Here is a 25633-nt window from a genome sequence, read left to right as displayed (position 1 = left end):
GCCTCTGATAACACACTTCATTTAGGCAAAACATCTTCAGTTTAAATGCAAATTAACATCTTGCCTCATGGTAGAACTTGTTGCTGGCCTATCAAGTACAATACAACTTTGCTGACTTTTTAGTAACTGTTTTTTTATACGGCCTATTTAAACTCTTGGCCAAAAATATGTAATACTGCACTTGAAGGTGCAAAAATGTAGATTATATTGTTATCTGTAGAGCAAATTACCTAAGTATGTTTCTAAGAAGAGGGAACTCAGGGCAGCAAGGGACATTTTACAAGTCAGATAAATGAATGGAACAATGACCCCCAAAAGAACATAGAGGCAGAGGATCTAGCACAGAATACTGCACCCAGTTTTAAAGCAAAAGAAACTACCCAACTTTATATATAAACAAGACTGTCAGCTAATCAGCATTTGGAGGAGGATACCTGCAAATTCAGGTCACCCTACAAAACACCATCCATCAGCCACATTTGATGGTTTCTACCCCAAGACGACATGAAGAGGAGTAGTGAAAGAGTGAAGAAGAGAATCTACAAATGAAGGGATAGAAACTACAACAGAAAGGGGAAATAAGGATACCCCACAGTAAAAATAAAATAAAATAACAAAAGATGGAAAGAAGGACAAATAATATAAAATGCACTGAAAGAAGCGAAGAACAAGTAAAAGGAAAGCCAGGGAGAGCAACATAGCTAGTCCTGTTTTTGAAACCATTAAGTTGTTCCTATACCCCATTTTGAAGGCATGCTGAAACTGTGATTTTCCTCTCTGTAGCCCATTTGGGCAGTTCGGCTACCGAAGGGCTCTCCCCGGATGCTGTAAATCACCCTCATTTTGCTTCCACAGGCTGACAGGTATGTATAAATAGAAAATCCCAGCGGAGATTAACGACACCAGGGTGCTCACTACACTCTCTCCTCTGCCTGCTAAGGGCACCCTGCAGCTCCCAGGCGGCAGCGAGGCTAGTTAGTTTTGCTCCAGCCTAAGGGGGTCCGCGGAGAAGGCAGCGGTAGCAGCATAAACTTTGGCCGCGTTCAGTTGTGCAGCTGCCGCTGGCCAGTGGAGGCCGCTCCCAGGGAGCTCGACGAACCTCCTCTCCCCGCCAGGTTTTGACGACATTTTGCGGATATGGGAATACACGATTCCCCCTCCCCTCGCTGAACTCGGTACGGACATTACCGGGAGGGCAATCCTGCTGCCATCTTAGAGCCCTACCCCTCCCAAGCCTCCCCAGGCCGTAGCGCCGGGAATTGGCCAGAGGGACTGAAGAAAGCGGCAAGAGGGGGCGCTGGTGCCATGATGGGGGAGGCCAAGAGGCGCAGCGAGAGGGGGCGCTGGTGCCATGGTGGAGATGGGGGGCCAAGGGGCGCAGCGAGAGGGGGCGCTTGTGCCATGGTAGAGATGGGGGCGCTGGTACCATGGTGGAGATGGGGGGCCAAGAGGCGCAGCGAGAGGGGGCCCTAGTGCCATGGTGGAGATGGGGAAGCAAGGGGCACAGCGAGGGGAGGCGCTGGTGCCATGGTAGGGGAGGCCGAGAAGTGCGGCGGGCGGGGGCAGGCCACTGGGCCCCGCTGCTCACCTTGATGTGGAAGCGGATGAGGGCCAGGCGGATGCAGTGCGCCATGCAGACGGGCGGCAGGAACCAGACTTTGGGCGGCGGGGTGCCCTTGTTCTGGACGTGGCTGACGATCTGCTGCGCGGTCTGGCGCTCGTTGCCCTGGCGCTTCACCCACTCGTGGAGCCGGGCCTTCTCCAGGGCCCCGTTGAAGAAGACGAAGAGCTCGATGTTGCCGTTGAAGCAGGCCTTGGCCAGCGCCGCCAGGTAGCCCAGCATGTGGTTCCACTGCCCGCCGCTCACCCAGTCCGTGTAGAAGCCGCCGTAGAGCCGGTGCAGGCAGTTGTCGGCGTCGATGAGGAGGCGCAGCGGGGTCTGAGGGGGCCGCTGGCGGCCCCCACCCACGAGGCTGCCCCGGGCCAGCTTCTGCAGCTCCACGGGCACCACGGCGCTGGGGCAGTGCTTCTCGATGTAGTCCTGGAATCCCTGCACTCCCATGGCGAGGACCGGGCGGGCGGCGGCGGCGGCGGGCGAGCGCAGGCCCGGCGGCGGGGTCTGGGTGCTGGCCGGGCGATGGGCTGTGGCTGGAGTTGCGGGCGGGGTGGGAGCGGTGGAGCCGGTGGGGGCGCTGCTGCTGGAGGTGGCCGTTCAGGGGGGAGTTGTGTGGATTAGTTGGGGGCTCATGGCAGCTGCGGCCGCCATGTGCTGCTCTCACAGAGCCATGGATCAGGGACCCGGGCTGCTGCCGCTGCGGCTCCTACTGCCGGGGGGAGGGGGAGCGGCACAGCGCGCAGGAAGCCAGCCCGCCGCCGCCTGCAGCAGGGAGAGCGGAACAGGCGGGACTTGGCGGCGGCCCCCGCTGCCACTCACGGGCCCGGCGCGCCGCGCACACAGTAGCCTCGGGGGCAGCACCCGGGGGGGCCGGGCCGCGAGCGTGCCCCACCGACCCGGCCTCTTCCACCTATACGGCACCCTGGCCTGCGGCACTCGGGCGGCGGGGCCTGGGCGGCCGGGCAGGGCTGTTGCATAACCCAAGCATGCGCCCTACGCACGAGCGGGCGGGGGCTACTACGCGGAGGGGCTTGGAAGTTGGGGGGGCGGCAGACGAACCGAGTCACGTGGGCGGGGGGCTGGAAGAGGGGCTCGGGGGAGGGAGGCTGGAAAGGGGAGGGGGTGTGGAGGACTTGGCGGGGAGGAGGCTCGCTCGGCGGCAGGAGAAGGGGAATGGCCGGGCGCGCTGCAAAGCCGCTTCCAGGCAGAAGCTCTGCCCCGCTGGGCACGATGGCAGCGGCCCAAGGCAGTGAAGTGTGGTCGTGCGAGTTCAGGACGGGAGGAGCGCACTGGGGGAAGGGGGTGCTGGGTGAGAGGCATCCAGCCTACTGGCCTCCCCCTCGGGCTTGGCTCCAGCGCTGCAGGAAGTCTCACACATTTACACACGCCCAGAAGAGCGGGCTCCATGTGGGAGTTACACGGCACTGTTCCCGCTCCCGTTTCTGCGCAGCAGTCTACATGTCATGCTGTACAAGTGCTGGGCAGGAAAGACAGTTTGCTGCACGTAGGTCAGCCAATGAGAGAAGCGAGCTGAATAGTGTGAACTTCCCGGGCTGAGTGGTCACTAACTGCCCGTATGAGGGAGCTGGCTGGGCCCCTGGCTCCCCGCGATTCGATTTCAGGCAAAGACAAAAATAATGCCGGGCGCAAGTGGAGAGGAAGTCATGTTCTTCCTCTAGGGATCTCCCACCAACTCCTGCTTTGGAGAACGTTGGCATTTAACTGACTAAAAAGCAGGTTTTGCTTTGTGCTATGCGCACATTATGCTGTACAGCTCTATAAATGCTAACCTGGAGCAGGGTTTTCAACCTTTTTTCATTTGCGGACCTTAAATTTCAAGTGGCGCTACAGACCCCTTTGGAAATCTTAGACCTAGTTTGCGAACTCCCAGCAGTCTGTGGACCACAGGTTGAAGACCACTTACCTCGTGCATTAAGAATAGGGGACATAACATAACAGGTAAAGTATTCTATACTTTTAGAAGTGCTATTTTTTTTTACCTTTATTTAAAGTAAAATAAAAACTGCTTAGTTTTTTGAACATCATTGCTCAGATAAAAGGAAAACAAATCTTTAAAAACAAATGCCTCTGAGAAGATGGACCATCCTCCCCTCTTGCTTTGATTTTGCTGGTTTAGGAGGTTTCAGCCTACAAAATACAAGTCCATTGAGATATGAAATACCATCAAGCAATACTTTGCTTCACACTGTGCCAACAGACTTGTGTGATGTCCAAACCCGACAATATAAAACTGGCATAGTCTGTTTGTTTTTCTAAAATTGGCACAGATTAGAAGGATTTAAAATTTGCTCTCTCCACACAAATACAATAATAGCAGTTATTTTAAAAGAAACGCAGTAGTAAGAAATAAACCAACTCACCTACAGCTAAAGATTTAACACTAGCAGAAAACCTTCCAAAATGTCTTTGGTGGCCTGTTCAACAAAAGTATATATAAAACCAACTCTATTCACATAGGCCTGACAAGCACAACTGGTTACTGATCTGGATATGAATTTAAAAGTATGGCAAAATTCAGTCAGTGGTATAGGAATTGCCAGAATAAGATCTTTTGTCCCCTTCTAACCTGCTTCCAGTATTATGGTGATGATTTGCTCACTCCAGTTTCAGCTAGTGAAATTGTTTAAAGAGGTCCAGATTTGGCCTTAGATATTTTCTGGCAGAGCATACATATTATCTTTGAAATATCAACATAGTGTCTCAGTATTCCTCAATGCTGGGCAACTGGCAAATACTGCAGATGCCTTATACCAAGTTTAATATTTTATTGGTAAAGATACATTTCATTTTTAATGAGATTTCAGATTGGCACCTAAAATAAATATTCTCTTGTGACTCACTTGGTGGTGACTGTTTCCTAGGGAGTTGGTTGATTCCCTCCTGAGCAATGCTAACTCAACCCTGATTGGAGGACATTTGTATCTAAGAGTGACTGATGTAGCCTATAAGGATGGTAAAATGAAGTATACAGGAAACTTTGTGGAAGTCCTTAATAAAAAAAATGTTTCCTGAAAAGTTTTTTTTTTTTTTTTTTAATCAGTGGACAAAATATGCAGCACCTTTTCAGATGACTTTCTCCAAAGGTATTCATGAATATCTAGTAAGAGCATTTTCTTAATTTAGCCTTCATCCCAAGGCTCAAATGGATTCCCTCTTCAAAGTGCAATCACTAAGTTTTGTTATAACATTAGGGATGCTACAACAAAACACCTTGGAATAGTTTACAGTAGTACAAAATATGACACTAAATAAACATTGCAATTAATTGGGGATTTGACAGAGGAGAGAGAATTTCAGGTGATTTTTAAAAGAATCCAAAGATTCAGCAGAGCTTGACCAACTGGACAATTAATGCCACAGATGCAGAGCAAGAAAAATAAAAAGAGATGGTCAATAGAGTCTGCACCCGAGGTATAGTGAAAGGTACAGGCAAGGAAGAACAGAGTTTGATCAGGAACACCTAAAAGATAGTTAATGTAACTTTATGACAGATCATTCAGACTCTTAAACAACTAATGAAAAGATTACAAATTAATCTAATCTCAGGTCAGAAACCAATGAAAGTCTGTCAGGACTGGTGAAGAATTGAGGATTCCATCAGTATTCTGAACAAACTTCAACAATTTAGGATTCAGCAGAACCAATTAGCGGGGTGGTGAAAGATGAAGAGTCTTTGGAACAGATCTTTAGCTGGTGTAAATTTCATAGCTCCATTGACTTCAGTGTACTTCCTGTCTGAGGATCTGCCACACTGTATCCTGCTCAATCCTGCCACAATTTAGAACTATTCCCTATGTGGCTCCAACTCCAGCAGAGCAAGATTTCTATATCTTCTTTGTATGGAACAATATTGAGAGGTCAAAACATCCAAGAGACACACTGGATGCAATCAGGAGTAATTCCGTCTTAATATGTAACTAAGGGTGACTGGTCCCGAATACCCTATTGCAGTAGTAATGGCTGCAACACTAAAACCCTGCCCAATATTACATAATTATCTCAATGCCAATGTCGCATAGACCAGGAAGGACAATCATGATCATCTAGGCTGTCCTCCTGTACATTGCAGGCCACAGAACTTCACCCACCCACTCCTGTAATAGGCTCACAACCTGTCGCTGAGTTACTGTTAGTCCTCAAATCTTGATTTAAAGACTTCAAGTTACAGAGAATCCACTATTTACTCTAATTCAAACCAGCAAGTGACCCATACCCCACACTGCAGAAGGTGGGAAAAAACTCCTAAAGTCAATCTGATCTAGGAGAAAATTCCTTCCTGACCACAAATATGGTGATCAATTAGACCCTGAGCATGTGGGTGAGACATAGCAGACAGATACTTGGGAAAGAATTCTCTGTAGTAACTCAGAGCCCTCCACATCTAGTGTCCCATCTCCAGCCATTGGAGATATCTGCTAATAGCAGATGGGTCATATGCTATTGTAGGCAACCTCTCATACCATCCCCTCCATAAACTTATCAACCTCGGTCTTTAAACGTGAGGTTTTTTGCCCCCACTACTCCCCTTGGGAGGCTCCTCCAGAACTTCACTCCTCTGATGGTTAGGAACCTTCACCTAATTTCAAGCCTAAACTTGTTGATGGCCATTTTATAGCCATTTGTTCTGGTCCCAACATTGGTCCCAACATAAATCCTCTCCCCCTCCTCTCATAATTGCCTGAAACTTTGTACTCTACACATTCAGACATTACATAAATTGAAATACCTTTGAAGATTTGGGCCCTAGTGTCAAAAAGGGCCAGACTGCCCATGCTCAAAGCTTTTTGGCCATCTAAGGTAAAGGTAGTTTCATTGAAAACTATACACTACTGATCTTATGCTGCCATTTGCTACTTCATGCATTGCTTGAGTCTCTAGAACATTCCAACCAGTCCCTGAAATGCACACAAAGCAAGAGCACCCCATTCAAATCAGTTACAAAAATAAAACATTATGGTTGTACCATTTAAAAAAATAAATACACAAAAAACATGAACCAAAATGAATTCACTATACATTCCAAGAAAAAGAGAAACTACTTAAAAGCAGCTCCCCACAGAATGAGGCTAGATAGATAGATGGGTGGGAGTAAGAATACTGTGACACTAATAGCTGTAAAACAAAAATTACAGGAGATCTGGGTGCTGATTTGGAAATGGTCTTTAAATCTGCAGTGAAGCTGATGTAGAGCAAGGTGCTATCTGCACATTGCTGGAGCTTCAAACTGTGTTCTCTCACACGCTCCCCAATGGTTTCATGTAGATTTTGAATGAGAGAGAACAGGACTGAGCCCCAGGTGAGGGTATTATTCAGGCCAAACAGGTATTTTTGAAGAAATTGGAAATCTGGCCCAAGTGAAGCCAATAGAAAAGGAGCATAAATTATGGCAGGCACAAATAAGATGGAAATAGGAAGACTGTTGAGAACAAATAGCCAAAGACAAAAACAAATACAACATCATTTAAGTATTTCAGAAACAGAAAGCCTGTGAGAGAATCATTGGGAGACCTGGAGTGCAAGAGAGTTAAGGCAGCAATTAAGGAGAAGTCATTGAACCTAAATGATTTATTTGCCCCCTTCTTCACCACTGAGGATAAAGTGGGGACACCTTCCCTGACCTACAATTTATGTAATTTGGATGAAGCACTTAGAGACTGAAGTGTCAAAAGAGGAATGGCCATATAAGATCAGATCAGTGGGTCAAGATGCTTCAAAGGAAGGTGCAAGAAATCTCATTATAGACAGATATGAAATAACTTGTTTGTACAAATTGGCAGTGTTACCCTGTTAACAGGTATCAATCTGGCTGGGGAAAGGCTAAAATTGACTCATTACAGTCAGTGACTCATTCAATCTGAATATAAGAGAATTAGGAGTGGCTTTCTGGAAGGAACTGAACTGTGATGAGAGAGGACTCTTTATGAGCAGCTAAGCCAACGCTGAAGATTTGAGATGAGTGTTATTGATTTCTTTGTTAAAGACAAACTTGAAAAAGAGAGTGCACTTGAGTTTGTGCACAGTGTCTGTAGGGTAGACTAGGAAGGGGGCATATCTGCATTGCCCATAGGGGACACTTCATATAGTCTCGCATTCTTTACCTGGCTATCTTTAACTTTTCTTCCCCATCTCTCTCCTGTGTGGGGAGAGCAGTACCTGCTGCTCACTGTACTTTCTTCAGACCTCTCCAATTGTCCCAGACATTCTGTCCCTTCTCAAGGAAATCCTCCCAACCCTTCCTGTTTATGTGTGTACCCACACCAAATGGGATAAGAGCACTGCTCTGTGGATAGATTCTCCTCTTTTAATTTTTCCATTTATCTCACTGTTGAAAGTGAAGCCTTTCATTCTTCTATTATGTTGTTTCTTTCTACATTAATTTAAATGCACAAACTCTCAAATAAAGATCTTAAAATTGTAGCCATAACCCCCAGCCCTTGGTCATAAGTTGAACAGTTCTCTAGCCATTGGTACTACAGTTTCTCTCTCTCTCTCTTCTCATGGCCCTCCCATTTGTAATCTGAGGTATTTGCCTCTCAAACTGATAGAATCATAGAATATCACAGTTGGAAGAGACCTCAGGAGGTCATCTAGTCCAACCCCATGCTCAAAGCAGGACCAATTGATACGGAAGTACAACATGTAGAGGGAATCTTTAATGGTCTGTATGGCAGTCCCCTTCAGATTCCTAGTGACCCTTGCTTTCTGCTGTAGTTGACTTGGATGAGAACTTTGTATATACCCTTTTGCCTATTCTTTAGAGTAGTCTGTCAAATAAACAAGTTTTCAGTGGGTTCCTGTGTTGTATTCTGTGTTCTTGTCCATCTCTGGTCTGCCCACAAGTGGAGTGTCTGAGTTCGACGCTTAACCGCTCTATAAGTCTTGCATCCTATTTATTGTTCTTGCTCTCATTGTTCTTGCCTAGTGCTAATATCAGATCAACAGTCAGCAGTGAAATTAGGCTTTGATTTCCCATTAGATAGTTTGTTCGCTTTGCCTCGGTGGTAGTATATTTCCATAGTTCCGAATGATGATTATTTCAACACCAACAGTGGTTTAGTTTGGTTTAGAAGCCTTGGTATGGTTAAAATCAAAACCAAACCAAAACAGGCTCCTCTTCCAGTAGCTTATCCCAGTTCTCAATAGACATGTTATTTCAAGTCCTTTTGTTTCAGCTATAATAAGTACCCACTCTTTGTTTGCTGAACTCAATTTATGTTCTTCCTAATTTTCTCATTTTGTCTTTAGTCTTCCACTCAAGTTTTGTCAGTTCCTGTAGCCTTCGATGCTAACTGTGCCAGAGCTGTTGCTATCTGATGAACAATACCTTCCTTGTAACTTAAATTCTTTTCTTAATTTTATACAACTAAATTTTATATATAAACAGAAGAAAGTTACACAACTAAAGGACTTATTAGGAACAAATCTAAATACATTTCCAATTAAATTCTATTAGTATTATATATAAAATTCACAAATCTTATCTTTCATATCACCTTTTTGAAAAAGATCCACAGACACTACTTTAATATACAGCAACTTCTTCCAAATATCTTGAATAACTTATGATTGAATTTTTTCCTCTTAAAAAGGAAAAGATTTTAATATGATGGGATATTCAACTAAGTCATCTTAATGCTTGTCAGTCTCTCCAGCAGTATTATCTCCCAGATAAGTTTCATTGTTCTATTTTTGGAGCGGCTTGCTTTTTCCAGCTTGCTGCAAGAAGTAAGACTGCAACAACTGATAGATTACTAGTCAACTTAAATGGATTTATATGAGCTAAATGCTCAATATTTCCACAGTATAAAGGAGGAATACTCTTCAACAATCTTATATGCAGTTATTTATGGTCTCTTTTATAACATTCACTTTTTCTTGTGCATCTTGCTGAAGTTTCCATTTTCTACTTATCTACCCTTGCTAACCAACCATTCCTGCACTCCAGCATTCCAGCTCTCTTCATTTTCATTTGCAACTGTGGAAGATCTGACTACACTATTGTCCGATGAAACTAGCTGGTGTTCTGGGGGTACAGAGTCGCATCTTCTTACTTGTCATGATTCACTCCTGCTCAACAGCTTGCAGTCTTTCTGATTCACTGCAAGAACTCTGAGTTTCTAGTAGGAGACTGTTCTGCCTCTCTAGCATATTCTTTTGCAATTGCTTATTTACCCTAACAGTGTTATCCATTTGAACTTTGATCACTTTGCTTTGGAGTCTTGGCCGTCATCTTGGTGGGCTAGCAGTGCTGAATATGCGCCTTACTCAAGTTCTCCATCTTTTTTCAGTCTCAGGCATTTGTCTTGGCTCTAAGACTTATTAGTGAAGTCTGCAGAGAATCCACAATATATTCCTGACTCCTCTTAGGATAACCCTATCTTCTCATTCTCCTCTGACAACTCATAATAGGGCTTTTATATTTCACAAGTCATTTTTCCTGGCAATAAGTCCTACCTCATCCATACCTATGACAAATTATGGTTCCATCTTGACTATCAGAAGGTCTGTTTTCCTTTCAATTATCTCTTACACTAGAGTGAAGAGAGATGGTCTCACAGAAGAAAGCCACTTCTTTGTTAATTTTCTCCTGTTTCCATTCAATGTTTCTATTAATCTTAAAAGAAGTGAGCTGTATCCAAAGCTTTATCCCATGCCATGTTTTCCACTCTTTTGTCAACAACCCCCCCCTTTTTTTTAAAAAAACAGGTGATCAGTCATTTTTTGCTTCTTATTGCCTCTGCCTTTATTATCACAAAGCATAAATGAAGGTTGCTTCTTACCTAGTTTAAGGAATTCTCTCAGATTTCTGTCCTTAATCCTGCAATAAATTACTCACCTAATAATCTGTCAATCACTACCAAAGCTGCTAAATTCTCTTCAGTTCTTGTGGGTTCAGAACATTTTCCATATGCTGTCCCGTTTTATCTTTACATACGTAGCTAACCCAAATGGATGGAATCCTAGTAAAGATAGTGTTGTAACAGAATGAAGACCTTTGCCCAGCTTCTCCCTCAAGGTTACAGTCTGCTACACATGCTTGTATTGTTTATGTGGTATGTGTGTGTGTCGTTTGGGGGTCCATTTTACCCTTTCTTCATAAAGATAACAGGTACCTAAAAGGTTTGACATCCCAATGATATTTCCCATGGGTTCCCTGGGAGGGGAGAAGCCTCTGCTTCATACTCCTTCATTTCAGTGTATGAATATTATTGCTAAGGCACGTGCTCTCACGTCTAGAACATAAGAACATAAGAAAGGCCATACCAGGTCACACCAAAGGTCCATCTAGCCCAGTATCCTGTCTACCGACGGTGGCCAATGCTAGGTGCCCCAGAGGGAGTGAACCTAACAGGCAATGATCAAGTGATCTGTCTCCTGCCATCCATCTCCACCCTTTGACAGACAGAGGCTAGGGACACCATTCCTTACCCGTCCCGGCTAATAGCCATTAATGGTCTTAACCACCATGAATTTATCCAGTTCTCTTTTAAACTCTGTTATAGTCCTAGCCTTCACACCTCCTCAGGTAAGGAGTTCCACAAGTTGACTGTGCGCTGCGTGAAGAAGAACTTCCTTTTATTTGTTTTAAACCTGCTGCCTATTAATTTCATTTGATGACCCCTAGTTCTTGTATTATGGGAATAAGTAAATAACTTTTCCTTATCCACTTTCTCCACATCACTCATGATTTTATATACCTCTATCATATCCCCCCTTAGTCTCCTCTTTTCCAAGCTGAAGAGTCCTAGCCTCTTTAATCTCTCCTCATATGGGACCCGTTCCAAACCCTTAATCATTTTAGTTGCCCTTTTCTGAACCTTTTCTAGTGCTAGTATATCTTTTTTGAGATGAGGAGACCACATCTGTACACAGTATTTGAGATGAGGGCGTACCATCGATTTATATAAGGGCAATAATATATTCTCAGTCTTATTCTCTATCCCCTTTTTAATGATTCCTAACATCCTGTTTGCTTTTTTGACTGCCTCTGCACACTGCGTGGACATTTTCAGAGAACTATCCATGATGACTCCAAGATCTTTTTCCTGACTTGTTGTAGCTAAATTAGCCCCCATCATATTGTATGTATAGTTGGGGTTATTTTTTCCAATGTGCATTACTTTACATTTATCCACATTACATTTCATTTGCCATTTTGTTGCCCAATCACTTAGTTTTGTGAGATCTTTTTGAAGTTCTTCACAGTCTGCTTTGAACTTAACTATCTTTAGCAGTTTAGTATCATCTGCAAACTTTGCCACCTCACTGTTTACCCCTTTCTCCAGATCATTTATGAATAAGTTGAATAGGATCGGTCCGAGGACTGACCCTTGGGGAACACCACTAGTTACCCCTCTGCATTCTGAGAATTTACCATTAATTCCTACCCTTTGTTCCCTGTCTTTTAACCAGTTCTCAATCCATGAAAGGACCTTCCCTTTTATCCCATGGCAGCTTAATTTACATAAGAGCCTTTGGTGAGGGACCTCGTCAAGGCTTTCTGGAAATCTAAGTACACTATGTCCACTGGATCCCCCTTGTCCACATGTTTGTTGACCCCTTCAAAGAATTCTAATAGATTAGTCTACCTAGATCAGGGGTCGGCAACCTTTCAGAAGTGGCGTGCTGAGTCTTCATTTATTCACTCTAATGTAAGGTTTTGTGTCCCAGTAATACATTTTAACGTTTTTAGAAGGTCTCTTTCTAAAGTCTATAATATATACCAAAACTGTTGTTGTATGTAAAGTAAATAAGGTTTATAAAATGTTTAAGAAGCTTCATTTAAAATTAAATTAAAACGCAGAGCCCCTGGACCGGTGGCCAGGACCCGAGCAGTGTGAGTACCACTGAAAATCAGCTTGCGTGCCGCCTTTGGCACTCGTGCCATAGGTTGCCTACCCCTGACCTAGATGTATCTAAGCATAGATGACCTGGAGCACCTATTCTGAGAGAGATGGTTGTGACAAATCTCCCTGCCATGTTTTGTGGTACTTCAATAATAAATTTCATAACCTCCTGGGGCAATATGCACCAAGTGTGTTAGAAAAAAACTTTCAAACGTTTATTTGGTGGTTGGTGGGGGGCTTGTAACTTCTCTTTGACCCCATTTGTTAAAATAGAACAACTTATATTTCTTATATGCATGAGGGACTGGAGGAGGTAGCAAGGAAAGAGACTACAAGGAGCTTACATTTTTCCAGATGGATTTTTTTCATTCTTTCTTTGTTGGCTCTCACTGTCCGTCTACTTCATCCTTTTCTTTCCTTCTGTTCACTTTCAGGACAGCCTCCTGCCTATTAACTTCCCCTTCCTACCAATTCCCTCAAGGGCACCTCATACTGCCACCCACACTTTCTTCAGGCCCCCCAATTTGCCAAAATGTCATGGAACTGTTGAGGTCCAACAATCTAACCATTTGCCTGTAAAAGGAACATCACCCAGAAGATTCTGCTTGCTAGTTGAATGGCAGAAGACTGGGAAAGAACTTCACTCTGTATATGCAGCTGCATGATTAGTGTTGCATTTAGCAAGTCTGAAATCCAAGCTCTGATCTTAAAGAGAGATGATTAAGACACCCCAGATTTTAGAAGAGCAATTGTTGTTCCAAACAAAGCAGGAAAACTCCCTTCAAGCAATTAGTCAAACATCTAGTCTTACTATTTAGCATTTTCATTGTGCCTAGAGGCCAGGCCATTCAGGTCCTTGCTGTGCTAGGCACTGTACAGACATCTCAGAAATGGCAGTCTCTGCCCCAAGAACTGAGTCAGGGCCAGAGCAGCCCTGATGTGTACTCTGCTTTGTCCCTGGGAAAAACCATCCTTTGGGGGTAAAAATGATACTGTCTGAAAGAATGACTGACTCCCTCTAGAGAACAGTCACTGCTTTCACAGCAAGAAAAAACTCAGCCAGGGCACATGGTACACAAGTTACATCGGGTCACTTTTGCGTTCTTTAAAGAAAACTTTACAAAAACATGAAAGGACCAGTTAACCTCCAAATAATTCAATTTTCCAAGACCAGAGAGTAAATACAGGTATTATGAAATAAATAACTGGAGCTTTTAGAAAATATCACTAATTCTTATAATGGAGAAAATATCAAACAGCAGCACACTGATCCATTGGTATTTATTAACACCTGTGACACACACACAAAGGCTATATTCTAGAATATGGTATATACACTAAAAGTGCTTCACAGTAGCAGTACTAATAATATAAGCCGTGAGACCACTTCTATAGGATTAACAGATATTGATACATATCTATATACTTATTGACAAACACAGTCAGTTCCAGAACATGAAGGTGCCCTAAACACTGACTTGATTAAGAAGGTTGAATGCTGTAATCAATGACATTTACAACCAAAAGCAACAAAGAGTCCTGTGGCACCTTATAGGCTAACAGACGTATAGGAGCATGAGCTTTCGTGGGTGAATACCCACTTCTTCGGATGCAACCAAGTGTGACGAAGACAGTTAGTATGTTCTATCTTTACAATATCAGAGCAGACAGATGAGGAAAGGTTAAAATAACTGGGCTGTTTAGTCCTGAGAAAAGAAGACTGAGAGGGGTCCTGATAACAGTCTTCACATATGGTAAGGGTTGTTACAAAGGACAGTGATCAGTTGTTCTTCATGTACACTGAAGGTAGGACAAGAAGTAGTTGTCTTAAATCAGCAGCGAGGGAGATTAGATATTAGGAAAAACTTTCTAACTATAAAGGTAGTTAAGCTCTGGAATAGGCTGCCAAGGAATGTTGTGGAATCCCCCTTATTGGAGGTTTATCAGACAGGTTGGACAAACACCTGTCCGAGATAGGACCAGGTGAACCTCTGTCTCTGTGCAGGAAGCAGAGTTTGATGACTTTGTGACGTCCCTTCCAGCTCTACATTGCTGCTCTTTTAAAATCTGGGGTGTCTTAACCATCTCTTGTTCCACCCAACACATGGGATGCATTTGTTTTCACTTGTTTATACTTTCCTTATTTTATCAGTGGCCAGATAATCTTGCCACCCGAACACAGTCTGGTTAGGCCTGTACTATCTTTTTTTAAGGGAAAGTCTAATTGGACCTGTTGACCCCACACACCGTAAAGGCTAGCAGGCAGGCACTCCCCATAGCAACAGGACCCAGAAACTCTTCCACTGAGTGCTATTCCTGGGGAAGAGTACACAGCCAAGCTGCCCTCTAAAGGAAATTGAAGCGAGTCTCACAGCCTACCCTCTGAAGATATCAGAAGTAATAAGAGGACACTGGTGACGGGTTCGATCACAGAGATCCCCTTGAGACTGTTACCTGATGTGTTGAGACTACTTCTGAGCCCATTTTCTTTGCCAGTTTGGGCCTCTAGAACCCTGCCTTGTTGAGCTAGACATGACAGTCTGCTCCAACACAGACCCAGGCTCTGAACCACCTGCCCCAAAGCTGCAGACTTAACTGAAAACAGCTTAAGAAGTGCTCCTGTCTCCAGCACCCAGACACCCAACTCCCAATGTTGTACTTAAAGTACTGCACAGGATCTTTTCAGGGGGAATAAGGCAAAACGCCACATTTATTAGTAATACATGTATTCATTAACACTGTATCATATGCATATAATATATTACACTTACACTCACACACACAAGCACACTCCGTCTTGTTGTTACCAATTAGTTGCTCCCCTTAACTTCTCTGGCCAGGTGAGTTAGATGGGGGAGGGGGTGCAGCTGGGCTTCTGCCGATCCGGATCGATGCTCCCATGTTGACAAGACGAGACCCGGGGTCCTCTGCAAGACACCTTACTTTTATAGCAGCTTTCCTCTTATGCAAATCTATACCAGATTTAAACTTTGTGCCTGTGTCCATTGATCCTTTGTGCTGCTTTCTTTTGAGTGTTGTCCCAATGCTGTAAAGAGGGTGTTTCCAAAAGAAGGTGCTTGCTTCTAACCCCCGAGGCCGTCGGTATGTCTGCTTGTTTTTAATGAGCCCACTTGACACGTTTTATTGTCCTTGGGTCTGGCTCCCAGCCCCTCTCCAACAGTTGAGGCTATCTGGAGGTGCTGCCTTCCATGCCTTGCTCATCCACACCTCATTCATTCAACAGGGCAATTGATTAAGAGTGGGGGGGGAGAGCTCTTGTTCTACTGCTAGCAAAAAGAAATTTTTCTTCTATCTTATTCTATCTTTAGGGGCTATAATATTATATCAAGGGCAATGCAAAGTTTCTAAATGAGGCTTTGATACAAAGTCCCATGAAAACAGAGGTCACACGTGGGTAGACCCACCACAAGGTTATATGAAGAGGCACAATGTAAAGTCATATGAAAATTATTAGAGATTTATCTACACCAATGGGTCCCAACCCCACATAAATCTGTTTTACTCTGTATAAAGCTTATACAGGGTAAGCTCATAAATTGTCCACCCTCTATAACACTACTAGAGAGATATGCACAGCTGTTTGCTCCCCCAAGTATTACTTACTCTGAGTTCATTAATAAGCAAAAAGTGATTTTATTGAATATAAAAAGTAGGATTTAAGTGGTTCCAAGTAATAACAGAAAGAACAAAGTAAGTTACCAAGCAAAATAAAACAAAACAGCACAAGTCTAAGCCTAATACATTAAGAAACTGATTACGGATGAAATCTCACCCCCAGAGATGTTCCAATAAGCGTCTTTCACAGACTGGACTCCTTCCTAGTCTGGGTCCATCAATCACTCACACCTCCATAGTTACTGTCCTTTGTTCCAGTTTCTTTCATGCATCTCTTTGGGGTGGAGAGGCCATATCTTAAACCAGCTGAAGACAAAATGGAGAGGCCTCCAGGGCCTTTTATATTCTCTCTCTTGTGGGCGGAAACCCCTTTGTTCTTCTGTGCAAAATCACAGCAACAAGATGGAGTTTGTAGCCACCTGGGCAAGTCACATGTCCATGAATGATTCAGCTTTTTGCAGGCTGACGCCATTGTTTAAATGTTAGTTTGAATGTTCCCAGGAAAGCTCAGATGTGGATTGGCGTCTCCCAAAGTCCATTGTTAGTTAAGTACTCCCAATTACTTGAATGGCCCCTTCACAATATATTGGCCAAACCTCCATTATGTGTTTCCTACAGCAAACACTTCAAATACAAGCATAGAGCCAACGCTCATAACTTCAGTTATAAAAATGATATATGCAGACGAATACAATGAATATATTCAGTAGATCATAACCTTTGCAAAGATATGTTACATGGCATATCTAGCACAAAGCATATTCCAGTTTGCTTATTTTTACACTTATAAGCATATTTCCATAAACATACAGAGTGCATATTTCCATGAACCTATAGAGTGCAACATCACACTGTCCTTTCTCTTCAAGATCAGCTTCCCCAGCAGGTAAGAGGGAAAGCGTGAGTGATCAAGATCAATTTCAGGAGGACTTGAGAGGGATCTTTAACCAAGCATTTCAGAAATGAACCAAGTGTGTGTATGTTTGTAGGAGGCATTCTTTTTCTAACTGGTCCATGCATTCTTATTGAAGGGACAATTGTTGTGGCAGGTGGGAAGGGGGCACAGAATTGCAGGACAGCCTGTGGTGTGCTAGTTATGTGGATCACTAAAATACTTCAGTCTCTAGGACTGACAAGTCAATACTTTACAGAAGCATTAAATTTCCTTTTAGAAGGTTGCCCTGTATTTTTTTTTTTTTTTTTTTTTTTTTTTTTTGTAAGGGATGCCCATAGACGATTGTGGAATCTGTTCTCCAGGAAAAAAAAACAAAAACTTGGAATGCAAGTCACAGATCTTCACCCTCAGAAATTCAGCCAAAGACCAGAGCTGTTAACTACTGACAACTCAGTTGCAGTCCAAATTATATACATAAACACATACCACGTGGCCACGTAGTGTATGAAATACACTATTCAGCTGCGTTCATACACCATTCAGCAATATAGCGGATACTTAGTAAATGATAGAAAAGCTAGCTAAGCTGCATCTTCTTTCAATACATACCTTTATTATTTTATTTCAGTTCAAGAATACAGTAACTGTAGCACGATAGCTCAACCCAAATGCAGAACATAAATAATAAAACTTTGAAGAGTTGGTTGTGTTGTATGTTTACTGATCTGTTAGGTGTAATTAAAGATGTGCACTTGCTTTCTCACTGAAAGAAGGGATGAACATTATTAAGTACCATCCTTCTGTTCGTGTTGCATTTTGTGTAGATTTATGTATGTAGGAATAAAACCTTTCAAATCTTAGAGTATATTAGGAGTTAATCTCAAAAATATTATCATAATTTGCAATCTGCCCTCAGTTTTGAATGCAGAATCACTTCTCTGAAAGGAATGCTAAAAGCAACCACTGGGCACTGAAAAAAAGAACATGGCATGTGATCAAAAATGTAAACTTCACACTTGGGGCCAATTTTTCTAAAGAAACCTTTGAATTTGTGCCTGTAGGACTGCAAAAGCACTGGTTCTCACGAACCAAACCAGAATCTGCCCACAAGCAAATTCAGTAGTTGATCAGACAACTGTTAGATCTGCATATGCAACTTCACAGGTGCAGGTTCAGCAGCCAGTTGGCCAGTGAGATTTGTGTTCCACTTACATGGTCTGTTTTCTGTTGTCTGGCTACTGCTTTAGCTATGTGCTTAGTGTCCCCTTCTTTTTTCCTTAGGGGTTTGCAAAGATGATAATCTCCAAGCTCTTCCACCCACAAAAATCTTATTCTTTACTATCATTGTCTCTTTCTTTTTAACTGATGGTGTTGTGAACTGAGTAAATTTGAGAAAGCAAATAATTCTCACCTTTCATGAAGTGCTGACTTTTCCTGCCAGCACACTCTTGAAAAATCTCACAATTTGTACTGAAAAGTAAGTTTGAACAGATGCCAGAGAAGGACTGGCATGGTGAGAGAACCCTTCTTTTTAAGCTCAAATATTCCCCTATGACTTTTTTAAGTTTTACATTTTTCAGTCCTTTCACAGGGGTATTAATTTCTCTTTTTCAACTGAGGGCTGCTAAAATCAGATATAGATTAATAATATGGACTTTCTTTATAATAATAAAATGAAGGAGAGAAGGACGACATGTCACACACTGTGGTGTTGGAACAATTTTTATAGTGGGGGTGCTGAAAGCCATTGAACCAAACTGTAAACCCTGTTTATGATGGAAACCACTTCAAGCCAAGAGGTACTGCTGCACCCTCAGCATCCCCGATGTCACATGATGATTACCTTGTGATTTATTTGCTTTCCGCTTAGTCAGTATAAGAAGGTAGTTATAGTTTAGGAAATAAATTCTTTCCAAATGGTGGTGGTATTTTTTTTTTTTTTTTGCAACAGGTGGAAGGAGTTTAAAAAATTGTTATTGGATGATGAAACAACGCTGTGGTTGCCTCTGACAGGCAGTATAAATGTACATTAGCTTACCATACAGGCCTGCATTTAATTTCATAGCATGAAAGTAACTAGCATAACATCAATGACACTTTCTGAAAAAAGACTCAAAGATGTAAATATTACATGTTTAATAATCAAAGCATTTTTTTAAGAGCACAACTTAATTTTCCTGACACTTCTACCAGATAGGCCAACTTTTGATCTCCCCCAAAAGTAATACAACATTGGAGAGTGTCTCTTTAAATTAATTTATAAAATAAATGAGAACTGTGGGTGTCTTTGATCTGCTCCTCTCTGGTAGAGAAGAAATTTCAGAAGAGAAGAACATGTTGCTAGGCAACAGTGTGCAGCAGAATGGAACTTGTGGAAATCAGGGAAGGGGGGGGGGAGGCAAAAGGGATGAATGGTCCAAAATTACAAAAGGGAGAGAGAAGCAGCAATGTATGAAAAAAAATAAAGCTCTAGAAAACTTATCTGGAAAAAACAGATAAATGGAAGGGTTTAGAGGATTACACAATCTCACTTTTATTGCTGTTCCACTGACAAAGAATTTAAAATTAGGGGGGAAAAACCTGGGACAGACAAAGCATGTTGAAGTGGCTTCAGTTCAGGTGTGCACTAGAAGGGAACCCGTAGTTTTATTTTTAAACCGGGCAAATGTAGTCAAGACTAATCTAATCATAATTAATTTGATTCATATTGCACTTTTCATCCACAGAGCTCAAATAACTTCAAAGAGAAAGAGAAGTACAGCCATTTTACAGACTGCGAAACTGAAGTACAGGGCGGTTAAATGACTTACCCAAAGTTGGATAGTGAGTCAAGACAGAGTTGTCAATAGAACCCAGATTTTCTAACTGATGTCTGTATGTTTAGATGCAAAACATCATTGGTAACATGAGTAAAGATATGAATTAGGAAAAGTATTAACTGTAGAGTTACTGATATCTCCATAATAAATCTAACTATGCCTCGTGTAATCTATGCTAACAGTGTGCCCGTCTGTCCCCCTTTAGTGGCTAGTCCTCAGAGGTTTGAATCTGCCAGAGTGTTTGAGGCTGGTGCTTTTAGATCTAGAAGTCTTGAGTTCAGTAGTTGCCACTGCTGCCCCTATCCAGGGGCACTATGTTGCACGTGCAAGGGACAAGAGGATAATGAAAATAGAGTCTAAGACAAACATTGAACATTGGCCAATATTTCCTGATTATGAGGAGCCAGATCCTCCAGTATAATCAAACTGGACAGTCAGTAGGTGAAATGCAAAAGTGACTTGAAGCTCTCACCTGGATTGCTCTGATCCCGGTGCTGCTTTCCACACACCATGGCCCCTGTGTTATGTTAGAGCAGCCTTACAACTGCTCTAGCTTACATTGGCCTTTAATGACTAAAGGACACTAAAATCACAGCCCAAGACTGGCAATAGTTGAAGGGCGTATTGACCATGTCTCCTTTTCTATAGCCACACCCATGAGCTCCTCTTATGCAATCAATGAGGAGGGTGTGAGGTATATGGGCTCTACACCACTGCACAATCATCCTCTTACGAGGGTGATCCTCACGGGGCCTGCTAAGCCAGGTTTACACCAAGTTATGCCAGCAGTGCAGGGCAAACCATCACACAGTACCTAAGTATAGGGCTAAATCCTTAAAGAAGGAAACTGCTGTAAAAATTGTATATGGGGAGGATGAGAGCTAGAAATGGCCTAAGTACAGATCATTTAAACATAATGTCTTGCTACTGATGGAAAATACGATTTCCTATGTTCTGTGTATTTTGTACTATTGATCTTAAGAAGATTAAGTTGACATTTCTTAATATCTGTTTCTTTAACGTCTTATTTGTCTGTGATTTAGGACTCAACATATCATTCAGAAGGATCCTTAACTGCTTTATAAATTATATATATTTCCCCCGTACTGCTGTACAGCTCATTCTGGGGTGGAATGCAGCAACTGATTAGAGCATTTAACTACCTTATATGCACAAGTTAAAGAATCACCTTTACTTTCAGTAATTCGTTGCCTATCCCATTTCCTCTCTGTGTTCCAATTATTACTAACATTAGTCTATTATTAAAAACGGGAAGACCGTCCTTTGAAAGGAGTGCTCGTTTATGTTTGTACAGTAACAGAAATAAGAATTGTCACTGTGAAACCTGATTAAAAGCCAAGTTTCTTGGGACACTGCACTTCAGGAATATTGTATGAACACTAATGACTCAGGGTATGTCTACACTACATGCCGGCGGGCAGTGATCGATCCAGCGGAGATCGATTTATCACATCTTGTCTAGACACTATAAATCGACCCCCGAGCCCTCTCCCGTCAACTCCTGTACTCCAGCACCATGAGAGGTGCAGGCAGAGTCGACGGGGGAGTGGCAGCAGTCGACTTACCGCGGTGAAGCCACCACGGTAAGTCGATCTAAGTATGTCAACTTCAGCTACGTTATTCACATAGCTGAAGTTGCATAACTTAGATCGATTTCCTCCTACCCCCGTGTAGACCAGGGCTAAGGCTATGTCTACACTACTGACCTTACAGTGGTACAGCTGTGCCACTGCAGCTGCACTGCTGTAAGCTCTCCCACCAGCATAATTAAACCACCCCCAATGAGCAGTGGTAGCTATGTTGGCAGGAGATGCTTTCCTGCCAACATAGTACTGGCCACACTGGTGCTTTTATCAGTGAAACTTATGTTGGTCAGGGGTGTGGTTTTTATCACACCCCTGACCAACAAAAGTTTTGCTGACAAAAGTGCTAGTGTAGACAATGCCTAATACTTGGGTACGAGAAGGATTTCTCATCATGGAAAAGATATGGAGTGAAATCCTAGCCCCACTTAAGTCAATGGGGCTTGGATTTCACCGCTAGTCTTTGACTGTTTTCCATATTTTCAATGGCTTTATGATATATAATATGATATTTTAGGGATATTTAATTCAAATGTAATACATGTCACACTTGTATAGTGTTAAGTGTTCTAAGTTTGTAAACACACACATCAAAATTAGAGGGCTGAGCCTAAATTCTCAGAGGCAAATCATTTCAGTGGTTCTAATCATCCTATTTCATGATTCAGGTTTATGGGCATGAAACCTAAGTTACGGAAAGGAGAAAACAGAACCAGTACCCATTTTACAGCATTGACAGTCCTTAACTCAATAAAGCAAAGGAAAGATTTTACTTCCATCAACAGATCAGAAGGAAGAGACTGTTGTACTATTGTCATAACTATATATTGTTTTATAACTTTTTTCCCCTCTCATTTAGCTTTGGTTTGTATGGTATACCAAAGAAACTTTTAAATTACAAAGAAAAGTTAGATAAAAATATCCAAGCAAATCTGATAGGGCCACAACTAACCCAATAGTGATTATTACAATAAAAACTGTTATATGGAAGAAGATTGTGTAAACTTTGTTATTCACATTTTATTTATTTATTTATTTGCATCTTTTAAATGAGATGGATTTTATAAAGTAGATAGAAGCACAGGACTTGTTTGAAGTGTTGCTAGTTGAGACACACTCTATTGACTCTAGTATATCTTAGCTCTCAAAGATACAATACCATCAACTGTTCTTTACTGTAGCATTTAATACCAAATAAGCAGTTTTGCTGACTGCTGATCTAGAGCAAAAATGAGTCTAGCAACACAGCCATGTAGAAAAGAAGTCTTCCCTGTGCCTGCATTTACAGTACTTTTTACATATGTAGTGATTTTTGCTTGTTAGATCAGATGGTATCTGTGGAACTGAGATGATTATCATAACCTTAATGATGCTTGTCATTAAAAAATAAAGGTACTTTACTCCCATCAAAGAAAAGCAAGTTAAAATATCCTTGTCTGTTCAAGCAACCAAAGAGAATTTTGCAAGGCTGACAGAGTTTCGAATATAGCTGGATCATGTGAGATTTACATTGTTCTGTCTGTGCTGCAGTATACTAAAATAGGTTGAAGGATATTATGATATGGTACTTGGATGAAAGTGGTAATCAAGTTACCTAGGAGGATACCTGGAAAAAAAATGGGGAGCAGGTGTCAAGTACCCAAACTTCTTACCAGAAAATCACTGCCTAGAGATAGGTCTGAAGATGGAAAATGAAAATACAGAAGCATCAGAAGCACCACTCGCCTGATAGCTAGGATTACCATAAACACACTTGGCTGTGATGTGGACTTTCCACATATCTCCGTACCCTAATTCAACATCTGATATAAGGATGCTAATCTAATGGTTCAAAGCATCCTTCATGCCATCTAGTTCTCTATTTGACACACCAGTGCTTGAGTATTTATTTGCTGGAGAGCCAGCAGCTAGTGTCAATATCAGGGTCATCCCACGGAGGAAAAGTGTTGTCCATGTCCCCTGGCATTAGTTATAAGGATAACCTTACTCCATAGCAGATTGTGTTGTTGAGGCAGAGTCTCTAATCTATTCTAAAGTAGATGAGACTCCTTCTCTATTATAATCTTATCTTAAATAAACATAAGAGTAGTCAGCCTCCTTCACTACTGCCTTGAAAAGTTTGAACTGAAATTAAAGATAAAACTGCTTATGCTGCCCATCCTTCACCATCCTCCAAAACCTTTCCATAGTAAGTGGAGATCTGTTATAACCAGAAAGAACTATCTTTTATCTTTACCTGTGAGGTGTAAGCAGGACCAACCTGCCTTTGTCCTATCACCACAGTGGAAATGCTAGCAGAAGGTTCTTCTGATATCCAAGACCCTGTCCTCAGTAGGAAAAACAGGTAACTCGCCATGGATGCAGCTCCACTAGTGGTCTCAAACTGTATCAGTGAAAGCTGTAGCAAAAAGACAGGGATCAGGCATCTTAACCACTAGCAGAACATTACTAGTAGGGAATTGTGTGCCCAAAATCTGGCACAGCCTACACATGGGATGAAAGTTCACTGAAGTGCTCTAAAGCAATGTTCTAAGTTTGAAAAGATGGGGTCTGTTTACCTTAGAGAGGAAACATATAAGAAGGGACCAGAAAAAAGCATACAAAATAAATGGGATAGAAAAGGTAGATCAGGAATTTCTAGACACCCTTCTTGCAATACGAGGACAAGGGGGCATTCTCAGCAATGGTCAAGGGAGACCTACCTGCTTCAAGAACCAAAGGGAGTCCATTCCCCATTTGACTTAAGTCAACAGCCAGAAGTCTGCCACCTGACCAACCACCCCAAAGCCAAAGATTGCCAGATAGCCTGCCCCTTATCACCGCCTCCACTGCTGTGAGAAACACCTGCCAGGCAGGAGAGCCACCCAGAGGAGCCTCCAGGAGGTACTGTTGTGTTGGAGACATGCTGGGTGAAAGGGAGAATTAATTTATTAATTGGAGGTGGGGTTGGATTGGGAGGAGACTGTAGACTTGATTGATTGATTGATTGATTATTTTTTGTGGAGGGAAAGAGTATTGGAATGATGGCATTTCTTTTGGAGGGAATAGTACCGTATTTTACTTGAAGAATTCATATGTATCTTTGACTGAGGCAGAACATTTTTGAGGGAGCCTCTGGTTAACATTTTGGCAGCCTATCCTTGTTTCTTCCCAATTGCAAATGTCGCTCCATCTGCCACAGAACCTTGGGTTCCAACATTCTGTCCTAGCTCCTGTTAAAGGGACATCACCCAAAACATTATGCTTGCTGTTTGAATATCAGTAGAGGAAAGCAATATCAGTCAACGTGTAGCCCATTACAGTAGCATGCCCTGTTTAAGATTTGATTTGTTATCCAGGAAAACCCACAGAAAACTGAGGAAATTTCCCCCTCTCTCCAGATAGTGACTGAAGTTTTAATTTAATTGTGTTTGACATATTTTAGGCTAATCTTTGATACTGTCATTGGCTCTAATCTGAGTCATTGAGATGAGGCTTCATTGATATTGACACACAGTTTGAAAAATTGAAGCGAAAAGACCTATTGATAGTTGATTGTTCTTGCGATAGTTTTAGCTGGTTGCACATTGTATTTGAGATATTAATAGGCTGTAGGTGAAGTAGAGCATTCTTTGAAATCAGAAGAGCTCCTCAAATGTGCACCACTCAAAATCATGCCTTAAAATGCACTGTGAGAAAGGTTTCTCAGTGTATACCTTTAGTATATCAGTCAATACACAGCAAAGTTAGCCAGGCACCACGCTGGGCACTTCAAGAGCTGGGCATTGCCATTCAACATTTACTGAGCATACATAAAACATTATTTTCAGTGGGTCGTGATTCAGTCAAATCAAATCCAGTTTTCACAAGAGCATTCAAAGGTACTTGTCAAATAGTCCAACTTTCTACATCTAGTCACTTAGCTGCTAGATCTGCTAACAACATTCTAAATACTTATACTCAGTGCACATGTACATGAATAAGGAAAGTATTTTTCCAAGTTCTCTCACTCCCCAAAAAGGCTGAAAATACATGGCTTAAAGTTATCTGAAAGGAAGACTGGCTTTGTGCTTAAAGCGTGGGATTGGGGCTCAGATGATCTGGATTCACTTCCCAGCTCGTTTACAGAATTCGTGTTTCAAATTGGACAGGTCACTCAATCTGCCTGTGCCTCAGTTCCCAAGCCTTGTCTAGTTAGACTGTAAATTCTTTAGGGC

The 25633-nt window shown here is 42.3% G+C and overlaps 1 protein-coding gene across 3 annotated transcripts in view; it reads right to left on the bottom strand.

Moving 5' to 3' along the window:
- The window catches only part of FAM120A (family with sequence similarity 120A), a 123049-nt gene extending 120541 nt beyond the window's left edge, over positions 1-2508 (bottom strand). Inside the window, exon 1 of one of the 3 annotated variants that reach the window (XM_034776821.1) lies at positions 1589-2508. In XM_034776821.1, the coding sequence (XP_034632712.1) occupies positions 1589-2062 (474 nt within the window). In that variant the 5' untranslated portion in view covers positions 2063-2508. The remainder of the gene's footprint in view (positions 1-1588) is intronic. The other 2 variants (XM_034776819.1, XM_034776820.1) reach the window with 2 other exon arrangements.
- Between the last annotated feature and the right edge of the window lie 23125 nt (positions 2509-25633).

This window comes from Trachemys scripta, chromosome 7 (genome assembly GCF_013100865.1).
Source record: "Trachemys scripta elegans isolate TJP31775 chromosome 7, CAS_Tse_1.0, whole genome shotgun sequence".
In the NCBI taxonomy this organism is placed as follows: domain Eukaryota; kingdom Metazoa; phylum Chordata; order Testudines; family Emydidae; genus Trachemys; species Trachemys scripta.
Note: the sequence above shows the minus strand (reverse complement) of the source record. Positions and strands in the feature narration are given on the sequence as shown.